The sequence below is a fragment of the Rhinatrema bivittatum genome, chromosome 11, assembly GCF_901001135.1.
Source record: "Rhinatrema bivittatum chromosome 11, aRhiBiv1.1, whole genome shotgun sequence".
In the NCBI taxonomy this organism is placed as follows: Eukaryota; Metazoa; Chordata; class Amphibia; order Gymnophiona; family Rhinatrematidae; genus Rhinatrema; species Rhinatrema bivittatum.
Genome location: NC_042625.1, coordinates 41,825,474 through 41,841,224, shown reverse-complemented (window position 1 = coordinate 41,841,224; position 15,751 = coordinate 41,825,474). Strand labels below are relative to the sequence as shown.

The window sequence follows — 15,751 nt, the reverse complement described above, 5'->3', positions numbered from 1 at the left end:
CCCAATGAGCAGCAGAAATCTACATCTTTTGTTGTAATATACGTCTAATTATTCACTAGATGTCAGTAAAATGGGAGGTTAGAAATATCCTCATAGAATAAAATCCAAATTGCACGATTCAAGCCTAATGAAGAAGTGGTTCACTGGGTAGCGTCTTGGACTGTGGCCAGAAAAAGTCTGGTATCGTGTGTTTTAAGAGTCGCCGCATTAGACAACCTCTTTGCCACTCAGCGCCTCTGGGACCCGGCTGAAAACCAGGCATTTCTCGCAATCTGGCTTTGCCAGCCAACAAATTAATTTTTGTTTTAATTGCTGCAAAAGGGAATAAACTGTCACACCGCTGATAGAATGGTAGTTTGGCCTCAGAGTGGGAAAATCATTGCAGAAAAACATTTGTTTGTCCAGTTATAAAACATGACATGCTAGCTTTTAAAAATGATGATTAAAATATGACTGCTGCACCCAGCGTGTGCTCCTCTCCCCTTATCGCAGCTGCTTTCTAGGGATGTGCTGTTTTGAAAAATTTCAAAACAAAAAAAACAAACGTGTTGCTAAGCTGAATAAATCATGCCATGAATGCAATAAATGGTTGTTATAAAGGGACCTGGGGTGGTATGAAGGTCCGTTTATAACAACCATTTATTACATTCATGGTATGATTTATTCAGCTTAGCAATAAGTTTTTGTTTTTTTGAAACTGTTTTCGGTTGCAGCATTTTTTGGACTTTTTTATTTGTGATCTGTTTTTAAAAATGACATGAAGACATCGATATTTGTTGTAACATTTTGTGTTCCCTGTCCAAAATGGCACCCACGCACACACACACACAAAATGTAGCTCATGCCATGCCCAAATCATTAAAGTACACACATTGTTAAAAAAAGAAAAAGGCAGCACTCTATAAAAATATAACACATGCTAAAGCAAAACCACTGATACAGTATATATGGGAAAATAAAAGAACCACGATATAAAACCAAATCAAAGTGACCTTATGGCACAAAACTAAATGTTCATCCAGATATGCCCCTACTGCTTTCTAAATTGTCAATGAATGATCAATGAATTTGAGAAAAGCAAGGCGAGCATGCAGGTTGCACCAGCCTGGAAAGAGTTGAACTTAATGGAATGACGTCTTCTTTTCAACTGAGGTATATACTGCGTACATTAAAAAAAAAACAAAACCACAACAGAAACATTCGGCCAATCAGATCACGTGAAATGACTGAAAATTCTGAACTCTTGTATTCTATCTGCAAGGTGCTCTGGTGCAAGAGAATGGAAAGCTGCCCATTGCAGTGAGTGGGAGAAGCAACTTTCTCTTTCTTGAAAATTAGAAAATGCAAAACCATAAGTAAGGAAGGAAATGCACATCCTTTGCAGGCTGTGGTAAACTTTTATCAGGCCAATGTAAGAATAATGCAAGGAGGCTGCACATAGCACTTCATTCTCAGCCCCCACCAATTCACCTAGACCTCCCTCCCACAAACTGTAGACCTCAGACAAGTCCAATGGGTGAGCCAAGTAGCAGGTGTAAAAGTGTACGACTAACCCCTGGATTCATCATGCCGCTATAATTATAATTATAGCGGCATGATGAGGCGTGGAAAAAAAAGGGGCGGGGACAATAGCGTGCAGCCAGCCGCATCGCGGAGGTGCGTTTTTACCCACCGAGGCTGCAGCCGCGCCACACACTATCGCCCCCATAGCACCACAGCAAAAGGTGGTGTTATTTCCCAAGGTGCTAATGCCAGCGATAATATGTAAAACACTATTGGCCACAGCAATACCGCAATAAAATTTGTTTTCCCCCTGCCCAAACCCTGCCCTAACCCCCGCTCCTTCCCCTCATTTAAATCTGAACGTTGTGCTGCGGTGGTTATCATGTGCTTTAGGGCGTTATCGGCCTATCACGTTTTAAAGAATGACCCCCCCTAAGTTTTCTAATTTATATATATATATCTTATAAAATAGTAACTTCCACACATACCTCTTGACCCTCACCCCAGAACATCCCTGGACCCCTGCTGTCAAAGCCAGTAAATGTACACACGGAATGAGAAATACGTGAACTCTCAACATTTAAAAAAATAACCATATCTATCTGCTAGTACATGCTACTTACATGCATGTATGCTATTTTTACATGCAAAACCCCTTTGAAAATGTATTCCTGAGTAACATTTTAAAGGGATTGTGCACAGAAAAAAAGAGCATATAAACATGTAAGAAGCATGTCATTGCATATATGCTATTTTATAAACCTTGAAGGTACACGTGTATTTTCAGTTTTGCACCCACATTTACCAGCACAGAAAAAAAAGGGAAGTCTGGATACATGCCGGGGTGAAGAGGTATGCACAGAAGTTGCTATTTTATAAGAGAGAGTCACATAGAAACCATCAAACAGGCCTAGATTTCTCAGCTTCGGTATTAAAAAAGTTATAAATAAATAAATAAATAATATTTATAGCCAGCCTAATGCCCTCATTAGAAAAGGGGGTGTGGTCAGGCAAATTTTCCATTTACTTCAATGCATAGTTATATTACAGTACCAGCCGAAAAACTTGACTGCATTTTGCAATGAGAGAGCCTGAGAGTGAGCCTCAATGTAGCAAAGTGGGGTCACTTTGCCATGTATAGCACTACAATAGGGTGGACTTAAAACTTGGGGTGAGGGGTCGGGGTGGGGAAGGCTTTGGGGAGGGCAGTTTTAGAGACACCATCACAGGTACAAACAGCATCTGTGAAGATTGGGTCTCATTTGGAGCACTGAGAGTTGAAAAAAAAAGTAGATGTGTTCACTGTACTCTTTACCTAGCCTGATTGACAGTCTCTCTCTCTCATCCCTGAGGCCCTAACGCAGGCGTTAAGCCCTTACGGCAAAATGATAAATGCCCTTATTAGTCGTTTACTCTTACACCTGCTACTTGACTGACGCAAGTGAAATCAGACTTATCTGTTGCCTGCAGTTTTTGGGTGGGAGGTCTGGGGGAACTGGAGGGGGCTCAGGGTGAAGTGCCAGAGGGCTGAGGAGAACTGGAGATGGACTGCATGAACTGGCAGAGAGGCTCAGTAAACTAGCGATTTAAAGCACGCACGCAAGTATTTTCAAAATGGTATAATAATGCATACTTTAAAATATACCTGCCTTCACATATAAATCAGTTGTTTGTTGGTTTTTTTTTACACATACATATTTTTATTCACAGGTAAAATATACACACATATGTTTATAAACTAGGTAGCAAAAGTAAACGCTTTCACTGTATGACAAATATTTACAAGTGCTGAAACATACCCCCATACCTTTATGAACCGTGGCAGGAAACCTGCTGCAGAGTCTATAAAATACTAGGCTAAATCTCAGATCTCAGGGTGCCCCCTTATAGGTTTGAAAGTTAGGCTCCCTGTGATATCCAGACGGCCCACCCTACCAGTGCCATTAGTTCATGGCCAGGGGGTCACAACATGTTACAGGTCGGGCAGCCACTTGACCTGCCCAGGACGGGCATTTCCCCTGGAAGCCTTTCAGCCGAGGTGAAGAGTAAGGGGCTGGCACTAATTGTCGTTGTTATTGCTTTCCTGGTGCCCGAGTGAAACCATCGGGACCGGGCTGATGTGGTCTCTGCTTGACTTGCTCTGGGCGTTCAGCCTGGAGCCCGTGAGCAGCCTGAAGCCGTAGGGAGCTCCGCCTGCCCGGCAACCAGCCCAGCGCTGCATCCGCACAGAAAGAAAGACCGGGGAGCGGCAACCCGCAGGGTCCGGACTTGGGGGTACCCTGTGTGCTCGGGCCTGCCCGGATTAAGGGCCCAGGTGACAGGCGCCAGCCAAGCCCTCTCTTTCCTCTGCACGTGGCCCGATATAGCCCGTTTAGCCGAGGTGAGAGGACGGTGGATCCGGGGAGGCAGGCATTACCCTTCAACAGCGCTCTCCGCTATTCTCACGGGGGGGGGGGGGGCTGCGTTAAGCAGCAGCGCTCACAAAAGCATTTCGGGAATGCACTAAAAAGGTCTCACGTATAAAAGGTCTTTATTCCCACCCTTTGGTAAGGCTCTTCTCATTGTAAAAGGGCAGAGCACCGGGTGCGGCGAGGCCACCACCCTGAGACCTGAGCTTAAACGGTTTCTGTGCAAATGAAGAGTTATGCAGCCCCTCCGTTTCCCCTAAAAAAAAAAAACCAAAAACCCGGCCAGAGGGATTTTGCACGGGAAACAGATGGTGTCCAGATCCGAATTTTCTGTCCTACAAACGGCATTGGCTTAATCATAAGGTCTCATGTTACCCGCCTTGGCCAAATCCTCTGCAAGTTTGGAAAACCGGTGGCCCCCGGTGTTAATTACAGAGCTTCGAAAACTTTGTCTAAAAATACAACACAAGGAAGAAGCAACGATGCCCGGGCTGGGGGGGGGGGCAAAGAAAGGGTCTATCCCAGCATAATTCAAACCTTTTTGGAGGGAGCTGCTGCAAGACGCAGCTGGAAAGCAAACCATGCGTTGCACATGCACGGATCGGGAGCCCTTTGCAACTTTTTACCCCATTAACCAGCTCAGCGTTACTGGATCAAGATCGCTGTCAACAGGTAGTTTCACCTCCCCCCCCCCCCCCCCCCCCCCAGCCCCCGTAGTCCGCCGGCGGGCGAGTGATGCTCCTGCCTCCCGCTGAGCAGCGCCTTCTGAAAAGGCTCTAACAACTCTGCCAAGTGACTCGGGACGGCCCGGCATCGCCTCCGAAAGCGGCAGCACTACTGGCCCTGGCCAGAACCGTTAGCGCCCAGAAACATCTGGCAGGCGCACTGCCTGCCTGCAGCAGAGGTTTCAGCTGGGAAAACAAACAAACAAACAAAGAGGGCTCCTTACTTGGGTGATCCCGAAACCAGGTCGCGTCCCCGCACACCTGCAGCAAAAAGACAGGACAGAGGTCAGAAACTCTCAGGCCGCACAAGGCAGATCCATGCAAGCAGGCGCTGGCACATCCTCCCACCTTACCTTGTTTCTGCAAGGAAGCAACTGCAGCAGAGCAATCCCCCAGCACACGGCCACTAATTTCCCCATGGTGTCCTCGGTCCAGGTTAAAAAAAAAAACCAACTCGATCCAAAATAATAATAATAAGAAAGAACAAACACAATAAAGCCAACCACAAGTTCTCTTTCTCGGCGCTTTCTTCCCTGCCCTCCAAATGGGCATCAGGGGCTGGAGCAGATTTGAGAAGTGACCCTCTCCCCTTTAGAAACCTGCCTTCTCCCTTTCCATGAGACAAGTTGCCATGACTAGGCTGGCTGGAAAACAAAAAAAAAAGAAAACCGATGCAGAGAAATTCAGCAGTTCCACAATGTGACCCTCCCGAAGAAACGTCCCAGATGAGGCTGCCAAAGAGTCGTTCCTCTCCTACCCCTCAATTTTCCCCTTCCTTTCGCGGCGTTGTAGCGCTTCAGCTCCCCGTTACTACACCCAGTTCTTCTTTGGGGAATCATTAATAAAAGGAAGCTCCTTGGGCAGGCTATGAGGAGCGTGTTTGCAACGCCTTGCTAGTCTGGCTCAAGTTTACACCTCCATCCATCCCAGCTCACTTTTGGGCGGGGAGAAGAGGTTAGAGTGAAGTCATGTTTTCTGCTCAAACTTTACCCCTTTCTAGCAGTCTATTTATATCCCACCAGGGCTGTCTCCGTCCTGGGTCCTAACACCAGCCTGCTGTGGGCCACAGAAAGTTTTTTTAAAAGTCTGTTTAATTACAATAGGGGAATAGCCAGGAGGGGCCAGGCAGCCCCCAGGGAGCACACAGCAGCAGGGGTGCAGTCAAGATTAACAGCTCAGGAACAAAATGAAGAAAGAAAGAAAAAAAAAAAAACAACCATTGCTGCAAAGACTTTTGTTCGCCCATAGGTAGAGAAGTGATTGATTACTCTGGAAAGAGTAGAACAACCATCAATAAAAGAATATACTAGCCTCCCCTTACTACTAATTCTCTCACTCTGACCTTGGGCAAACCATTATATTTCTCTGTGTCTGTTTACCCGACTGTTGTTAGGTAATAATAACAAGAATAAGATTGTTCTTTCCCTGTGGAAGCTCTCATGAAGTCTGCATGCCACGGATGTGCTACCAAAGCATCCACCCCAGAGGTGGCTGAACACGTTTCAGACAAACTAAACTGCGTGATGGATTCTGCACAGATTAAAAGTCCTGGGGGGAGGTGTTAAACATTGTAAGGAGAGTTCGGAACTATTGCAACTAAAATGTGATGAAAACAGTGCAGAGCCAGCTACTTAAGCCCTACATGACAGGAGTGAGGGGAGGCACTCATGACCATAATCAAGGGAGGGATCTGGAGAGTGATCCAAGCCAATGATGTTGAAAGTTGAGAAAGTGTGGGATGAGGAAATGGGGAGAGCCAGAGGGATGCTGGGGTGCACTGGTATAAGAACATGTCATACTGGGTCAGACCAAGGGTCCATCAAGCCCAGCATCCTGTTTCCAACAGTGACCAATCCAGGTCATAAGAACCTGGCAAGTACCCAAAAACTAAGTCTATTCCATGTTACTGTTGCTAGTAATAGCAGTGGCTGTTTTTTAAGTCAACTTAATTAATAGCAGGTAATGGACTTCTCCTCCAAGAACTTATCCAATACTTTTTTAAACCCAGCTATACTAACTGCACTAACCACATCCTCTGGCAACAAATTCCAGAGTTTAATTGTGCGTTGAGTGAAAAAGAACTTTCTCAGATTAGTTTTAAATGTGCCCCATGTCAACTTCATGGAGTGCCCCCTAGTCTTTCTACTATCCGAAAGAGTAAATAATCGATTCACATCTACCCGTTCTAGACCTCTCATGATTTTAAACACCTCTATCATATCCCCCCTCAGTCGTCTCTTCTCCAAGCTGAAAAGTCCTAACCTCTTTAGTCTTTCCTCATAGGGGAGCTGTTCCATTCCCCTTATCATTTTGGTAGCCCTTCTCTGTTCCTTCTCCATCACAGGCAAAAGGAGATGATATTGCCCCTCCCTAAGTCACTTGTATGACCTCATCAGGAGTACTGGATCCTGACCTCTGTCTCTGGGACAGGAAATGGAGGCAAGGCAGACAAAGGCAACCAACCTAGTGCAGTCTCTTCACCATAAATCCTGAGCTGCAAATGAAGATCCCTAAAATATAAATAGTTGAATATCAGAACTAAAGAAGAGTGACAGGAATATAGTACAGATGTCCACATCTCTATAAAGGAATACATAAAATGTCACAGCCATTCCACACAAACTTTCGTTTAGTCCAGAAACAAACTGCCAGGACATTGATCCTGTACACATATTTCTGAAGATTGCTATTCTGAAGCATATCCATGAATGTATGACATTATATAAATCCAAACTATTTAATAAAATATGAATAATTAATGGAAAAAAACAAAGTCACTGTTTAGAACATGATGCACATTCTCTCTTTCCTAAACTCCTCTGGGATCTCTTATCCAGCTGTGCTGATTCAGATAAATGCAGTGAAATGCTGTACATAACCCAGCAGTGTGCCAGCGTGGCAGCACAAGTTTAAGTTTACTTTAATATATCGCCTGTCCATAAAATTAAAGGCAGTTTACAAGAACAATCATCATCAAGTATGAAAATATAAAAACATATAAATAACAAAAAATGTAAGTAATCTAAACATCATGTTTATTTTAATATGGAAGGCACTGTCTGGTACTAGCAACAGCTGCTTCATGACTCATGACATTACTGGTGCTACACGGTAGGAGATCTTTCTGCTTCAATGCGATTTAGAGCTTATTTTGGGGAGTAGACGAGGGGGAGGGGAGTAAGGGAGCACCTGTTAAGTAACAATGTCTCACCCTGCTATCTTGCAAATTTACAATCTATCTTGAGCGCTGATATCTGCACAACACAGACTGCTTGAAGTACCATGCCCACAGATGAGCGGAACCCCCCCCCCCCCACCAGCACAGATGTGCAGGTGCCGCAAATAACTGGGCACCCGATGCACCCGTAAGGGCGGCCGCCCCCACCCTGTCACAGCATACTTACCCGGGCAGGGTGGGTCCATCCCCATGATGGCGCCAGCATCAGCCAGGACTGAGCGCTCAAGGGGGGGGGGGGGGGTGTTGACTGCAGCATGGCCATCACTGGTTAGTGACCCTGCTCCTCTTGATTGGTCCGGCGTCGGGTGCGGCGACATCATCATAATGCACCCTGGCGCCGGATCACCAGAATGGATCAGAGGAGCAGCATGCTGACAATCAGGAGGGCAGGCCGGTGGGGAATTTAAAACCCGCCGGCTCTGGTTATTTAGTCTCTTCCTCCTCAGCCTGATTCAGCATGATTCAGTGCTGCTCATTGAGCCTTATCCACACGATCATGCTGCAGATTTGAGTCCCACTTGGGTTGCTGCCTCTAAATTGTAAGTTTCATTGCAATTCGATCAATACTTAGCTATTCTAAATTTAAAAAAAAAAATAGTTATACTGGTGAATAAACAGGCTTTGCAGCCCCCAGCAGGCATGGGGAATTGGACAGCGCATAAAATGCTGTGAAGATCACTCGCTCCATCCACTTGGAACGCCTATATCTGCTATTACGACAAAGTAAGGGCATGCCTGGTTATGAACGGTTGGTCTGGATACTGGGTTCCGGAGGATGGCCCGATTAGCCACATAGTGCATGCTAAGAAACAGGGACTATCCAGGAATATGGTTCTCTCACACCTAGCGGCACTAGCATTCTTTACTAAGCTGGAAACAGGGTGTTCTGAACAGTATTTTGCTGTAAAAAGAGTAATGCTGGGCTGGGCAAGGGAGTTACTACCCCAACATGACACCCAGAGACCGCTAACTCATGACCTTTTGCTGTCACTCTGGCGCACATTACCCGTGGTAGCTACCGACGAGTTTGAGACAATGCTTTTTCGGGCAACCTTCACGCTAGCATTCTTTGGGGGCCTTGCATGTTAGTAAATTTATGGCGCCATCACGGAACGCATCACAGCTGCGAGAGGATGTCAGGGTCTCGAATGGAACACTACCTCTGTGGCTGAGGCAGTCTAAGACTGATCAGGGGGCGCGCGCGGTCAGGTTATCAAACTGACAGCCATTAGAGGCTTAGCGACATCTCCGCTCATGGCCATAATATGCCCTAAAGGAGAGGGTTTGTTCTTGTTGTATCGTGAGGGATCCCCTCTAAGCAGATACCAGTTCACAGCAGTTCTCAAGAAGGCCTTGGCAAAGGCCTGGTTGTAGAGTGAATGTTTTGGCACACTCCCTCCTTCTGCATCGGAGCTGCTTCCTGTGCCACCATCGCCAGGCTCCCGCAAGCTGTCATACAGCAGATGGGACGATGATGGTCCAGAGCTTTCACATCATATATTGGGCATGACGTCGGTTTCCCCTGCACTGGCGCCAGGTGGGGTGCTTTCCAAAACATAACTTTTCTTGCTCACTTAAAGCCTCTGCCCGTCATTTCGTGTGGATCATCAGCCACTTGTTCATCATGCATGCCCTTTAAAAAAAGCCATGAATGGGATGGCTTTTAAAACAGGGGAGTCTAATTTAAGGCGCCAAGTCCTTTATTGCTGCAGCCGTTTCTTACAAAGTTATAGTGTCATGTTTTCCTTGTGTGTAAAATTTTGGGTATGTGGCTGGGATAAGAACATAAGAAAATGTCATACTGGGTCAGACCAAGGGTCCATCAAGCCCAGCATCCTGCTTCCAACAGTGGCCAATCCAGGCCACAAGAACCTGGCAAGTACCCAAAAACTAAGTCTATTCCATGTTACCATTGCTAATGGCAGTGGCTATTCTCTAAGTGAACTTAATAGCAGGTAATGGACTTCTCCTCCAAGAACTTATCCAATCCTTTTTTAAACACCGCTATACTAACTGCACTAACCACATCCTCTGGCAACAAATTCCAGAGTTTAATTGTGCGTTGAGTAAAAAAGAACTTTCTCCGATTAGTTTTAAATGTGCCCCATGCTAACTTCATGGAGTGCCCCCTAGTCTTTCTACTATCCGAAAGAGTAAATAACCGATTCACATCTACCCGTTCTAGACCTCTCATGGGAAAAGAACCATGGGTGTATGGCCTGCCCCAGTTATTGACTCACCTCAAGGAAAACCGTGACATGCTACCAGAAAACCTCCACACTAGGCAGGCACCCAGAGCTTTAAGGAACAGCTCAAGGCCTTTTTGCTCAAACAGGCCTGTGAGCTTGGGGATTAACTCATCACTGTATCTCAAACTGCCCCCGTTGCAGTCTTATGGAGGTTGTTCCTTTTCACAGTTCTAGTCTGCTTTTTGGGTTTGCATCATAATGAATTTTAGGTGTGTGCTCATGTGCCCAGCTTGAATTATGGTTAAGAGGGGGAAATAAATCTCGCTCTTTTTTTTTCTTTATGAAATCAATCAATGGAATGACTGATAGTCCATTAAGTTTATAATTCACTATTCAGTCCCAATATCCTTGGATGTGGTCTGTAAGTGGAAATCCATTTCTCTCCTCTTGTAAATTTTTCACACCTTAGCATCAAATCTTCTACCTAGTACATGTAAGAGCTTCACTTTGCAAGGAGACATTTCAGTTTCTCATTTGCACCTACCCGTATTGGGCATGACTAGGCTCCCTGTTACATCCTAGCACAGCACTTAAAATGTTTGTTTTTAGAATAATTGATATTATGCAAGCACTTGGGTCTCTCCACAGCCTCTATGGGAAGGAGCATCTGTCCATAAGGGCAATATTATAAAGTCTTCATTGTAAAACTCGATTATTTTGAGTTTACTCTCTCCTCCCAGCAGTAACTTTCAGCAGAAAATACTATGAAAACCACTTGCCAATAACTCACCCTTCTATCAAGACCACTATGTTGATGGCAACACCCGTAAGCAATACATATTTAATTTGCACAGTAAGACCTTCTGTTTATAAGCACATCTCCTTTTTGCTTGGTTTATTTAAGCTTATAGTTCACCCTTCCACCAACATGCTCAGAGCAGATGAACAAAAATTAAACATAAAATTGCAGTTAGAGGAACAGTCATAAAACCTCAAATACAACAGTCCTTACCTAATGCAAACTTAAAATGTGCTAATCTTTTAAACATACAAACAGTTAACTATACAAAAAAAACCCCCAAAAAAACCCTCACATCGAGCTAAAATAATATTTCAGATCACTTCAAGGACAGCAGGGCATTTAGTAGCATAAAGCTCTCTCATTTCTCCATTAATTTACTTTATTGCATATCTTAGGACACACTGACCAAGAAAGCTCTGGCTATGTTTGAGGCCATTTTGCAATATGACTTTTTCCAGGCAATATTCAAAACCCAAGAAGCTGAATCTGTTTCAAGCAAGTGCAGCTCGGGCTAACAGCATATGAAATTGAACAGAGCCATTTATTCCCTTTCTTTATATTTCCTCACAGTTCTCTCCCGTTTCAGGAATCTGTTTTAGGAGCCTAAAAGAACGCGAAGCTGACAGAGACAATGATTCTGACTGCGCAATGTCCTTGCAAGACAACCTCTTCCTCCCTCCTTGGGATTCCACGCAAGGTTTCAGAGGCACTTTGTTAGGTCATGATAATTGCCAAACTGTCATAGTTTCTTATATGAAAAAGGCTAAGAAAAAAATATGATGCATAGCCCAGACCTGCTCCAGCTTTTATGGGAAGCTGGGGAAAAAAAGAAAACATTGCACACAATTTATAGGTTTGCTTTCAGAAAAATGACTCTTGCTAATCACTAATAATAATTAATGAAAGAGGGTGTTTCCTGGCAGATAGGTAGTGAGTCACGGACCCTTTACCAAGTAGGGACAAGGCATGATACAAATCTCTTTTGCAAAAGTCATTATTTCTGCCCTCTGCACCATTCTCTGTTTTATTGTATTTCCTTAAGTGAGCCAGTTTCAGCGTAATTGTGTTTGACTGGCGAGCGGCAGAACTGAAAAAGAAAACCAGTCTCTGGAACATACTGCTTTTTCACTTAGCCAGCGAAGCAGTGGGGAGAAGGGAAAATCCTCAGCACTGAGGGGACTCTTCTTACAGGCTGCAAGCGCCAGGTGCATGCCAGGCACCACTGCTCTGGGGTCAGTGGCAGGTGGGGAAGTTGGACTGCGATGCTATACCTCTCAAACCGTAAATGCAGGTGCGAGTGCCGGAAGGACAGAAACCTCCCGTGGAACAGAAGGGGGAAAGCTCGCTTGAAGGCAGGGCCTCGTGAGCTTTTTAACTTTTGGAGTTTTCAACCGGTGGTGTCAGAAAAGTTACCACAGGAATGACTGCCACAAGCCGGTTAAGCGCTCATAGCATTGTCACTTTTTGATCCTTCAGGGTCTGCTTTTCCTGTCATTGGGAAGCAGAATTTGCAGGGATGGTTAACTTTTAAACAGGCACACATGTGTGCGCGTTTGCCGGCTCCCGCCCAAGGACACGGCTATTTATAGCATATGCGTGTATATGCGTGCATATTATAAAATAGGCTGAGCACAGGCACGTGTGTGCAATTTTAAGTGGACGAGCACCTATGTGCACAAATGCCGCTTCTGCTGCGTAAGTGAGGGATTTTAAAAGCCGCGTGTACCAACACCACTGGTCATTTTCCCAGTTCGCCCAGGTAAGGATAGGTCTTCCTAACCTCCCTAGTTAAATAGCCTCCCTTCTTCCCTGTTAGCCCCGACCCTTAAAACCCAGCTGATCTTTGTGTATTTTTTTGTTTTATGGACTTACACGCCATCCATAGCAAAAGTAAAGTTAGGCAGCAGCGGACCCCAGTGCGAGCTTGTGTGTGCAAGCGTTTGCGTGCTGGTTTGAATGTGAAATCCAGGAACGCCCATGCCCCGCCCCTATTTTGGAAACATATTTTTGTGAGTGCAGCGGGAGATACATGCATATCCAAGCGGCTTTTAAAATCTGCTCAGCGCATGCCGGCCTGACATATTTGCGTATCTCTCGGTTTTGGCCGCATCACGCTTCTAAAATTCACCTTTCAGACTGGACCGTTCACCCACTCATAGGGAATTTGAGCTTGATTAGGCCATTCTGAGGCAGGTTAGTTTTACCCTACAGCTGAGGGTGTTGATCACACATGCAATGGTGGACATTTATTTTTGGCGGGGGAGGGGGCAGGCAGGGTGGAGTCTATTGCACAATTTTTCTGCATGTAATTTCTAAAACAAAAAGCAGCAGGACAGGTGAGAGAGAGAGGAAGGAGCTGTTCTTAACAGCACAGCTAGTTAGGACTAAAGTTATCTAGCCACACACCTTTGGACCTGCTCTGAGACAAGCCTACAGTTATGTAGCTAACAGCCTGATACCGCTGAAAATTGGCTGTTAGCCAGATGAATTGGATCTGCTCTGGAATGCCTCATTTTTTATCTAGATATATGCCCAAATATTCAAAACGTTGGTATTTAGCCAGATAACATGCAAGCTATCGGCAAATGGCTCTGCATATGGACCTCACCCTCAATAATCAGAACATTCTCTAAGGCTGTGATCATAACACAATTCTATTTTCTTCTTTCAATTCTTTCCCAACCAATATGGCAAGGTAACATTTTCCGGAGGTAAGGATGTTATCAATATATTTGTCTTACTGTTTTTATTATGCCATTGTTACGCATGCCGTCCGCAGCAGATCCGCAGCACGGCCCCCTCACCTTCCCATGTTGACTCCAGCTCCTGGTTCCTCCTCGTTGGCAGTGGTGGGCCATCAGCTCCTTCCTCAGGCCTCCTCCGGTGCTTCTGGCCCAGCCACCACCTCTCATCGGGCCTCTCCGCGTGGCCCACGGAGAGACGCTGCTACTCGCGTCGCACCCCTCCCTAGGCATGTGTGTGCGCACCATTGATGTTTAAGTAGGGACCGCGGCAGGAACCTAGCCGCGGCCCCCACATGATGACGTCAACTCAGTTACAGTTTTTAAGTGCAGGCTCTGCTCCCTAGCGTTGCCTTTGCAACAGGTCTCCTCATTGGTCGAGTACTCATTGCCTCCTAGAGATTCGTCTCGTCTCTGCATTCCTGTTCCTTGTTGTTCCTGGTTCTGTTCCCTTGGTCCTACCTTGCTTCATCTCTCGGATTGAATACACAGACTTGATTCTGCTTCGCCTGACCACACCATTGACTCTCTCCAGACCCAGACCACTGCTTCGCCTGTCTACGCTATTGCCTATCTCCAGACCCATAAGAACATAAGAAATTACCATGCTGGGTCAGACCAAAGGTGCGTCAAGCCAAGCATCCTGTTTCCAACAGAGGCCAAAACCAGGCCACAAGACCCTGTCAATTACCCAAACACCAAGAAGATCCCATGCTACTGATGCAATTAATAGCAGTGGCTATTCCCTAAGTAAAATTGATTAATAGCAGTTAATGGACTTCTCCTCCAAGAACTTATCCAAACCTTTTTTGAACCCAGCTACACTAACTGCACTAACCACATCCTCTGGCAACAAATTCCAGAGCTTTATTGTGCGTTGAGTGAAAAAAAATTTTCTCCGATTAGTCTTAAATGTGCTACTTGCTAACTTCATGGAATGCCCGCTAGTCCTTCTATTATTCGAAAGTGAAAATAACCGAGTCACATCTACTCGTTCAAGACCTCTCATGATCTTAAAGACCTCTATCATATCCCCCCTCAGCCGTCTCTTCTCCAAGCTGAACAGCCCTAACCTCTTCAGCCTTTTTCATAGGGAAGCTGTTCCATCCCCTTTATCATTTTGGTTGCCCTTCTTTGTACCTTCTCCATCGCAACTATATCTTTTTTGGGATGCGGCGACCAGAATTGTACACAGTATTCAAGATGTGGTCTCACCATGGAGCGATATAGAGGCATTATGACATTTTCCGTTCTATTAACCATTCCCTTCCTAATAATTCCTAACATTCTGTTTGATTTTTTGACTGCTGCAGCACACTGAGCTGACGATTTTAAAGTATTATCCACTATGATGCCTAGTTCTTTTTCTTGGGTGGTAGCTCCTAATATGGAACCTAACATTGTGTAACTACAGCAATGGTTATTTTTCCCTATATGCAACACCTTGCACTTGTCCACATTAAATTTCATCTGCCTTTTGGATGCCCAATCTTCAAGTCTTGCAAGGTCCTCTTGTAATGTATCACAGTCTGCTTGTGATTTAACTACTCTGAATAATTTTGTATCATCTGCAAATTTGATAACCTCACTCGTCGTATTCCTTTCCAGATCATTTATATATATATTGAAAAGCACCGGTCCAAGTACAGATCCCTGAGGCACTCCACTGTTTACCCTTTTCCACTGAGAAAATTGACCATTTAATCCTACTCTCTGTTTCCTGTCTTTTAATCCACAAAAGGACATCGCCTCCTATCCCATGACTTTTTAGTTTTCGTAGAAGCATCTCATGAGGGACTTTGTCAAATGCAAACCCAGACCTCTGCTTTGCCTGACTACGCTATTGCCTATCTCCAGACCCAGACCTCTGCTTTGCCTGACTACGCTATTGCCTGTCTCCAGACCCAGACCTCTGCTTCGTCTGACTACGCTATTGCCTGTCTCCAGACCCAGACCTCTGCTTCGTCTGACTACGCTATTGCCTGTCTCCAGACCCAGACCTCTGCTTCGTCTGACTACGCTATTGCCTGTCTCCAGACCCAGACCTCTGCTTCGTCTGACTACGCTATTGCCTGTCTCCAGACCCAGACCTCTGCTTCGTCTGACTACGCTATTGCCTATCTCCAGATCCAGACATCCGCTTTG

At 45.3% G+C, this 15,751-nt stretch overlaps 1 protein-coding gene across 2 annotated transcripts in view; it reads right to left on the bottom strand.

The window, feature by feature from the left end:
* ADGRD1 (adhesion G protein-coupled receptor D1) overlaps positions 1 to 5,600 on the bottom strand; it is a 268,529-nt gene extending 262,929 nt beyond the window's left edge. For both annotated transcript variants that reach the window (XM_029571131.1, XM_029571132.1), the window contains exons 1-2: positions 4,990 to 5,600; positions 4,861 to 4,897 (exon numbers count right to left, since the gene is read on the bottom strand). In XM_029571131.1, the coding sequence (XP_029426991.1) occupies positions 4,861 to 4,897; positions 4,990 to 5,055 (103 nt within the window). In that variant the 5' untranslated portion in view covers positions 5,056 to 5,600. The remainder of the gene's footprint in view (positions 1 to 4,860; positions 4,898 to 4,989) is intronic.
* Positions 5,601 to 15,751: the final 10,151 nt, after the last annotated feature.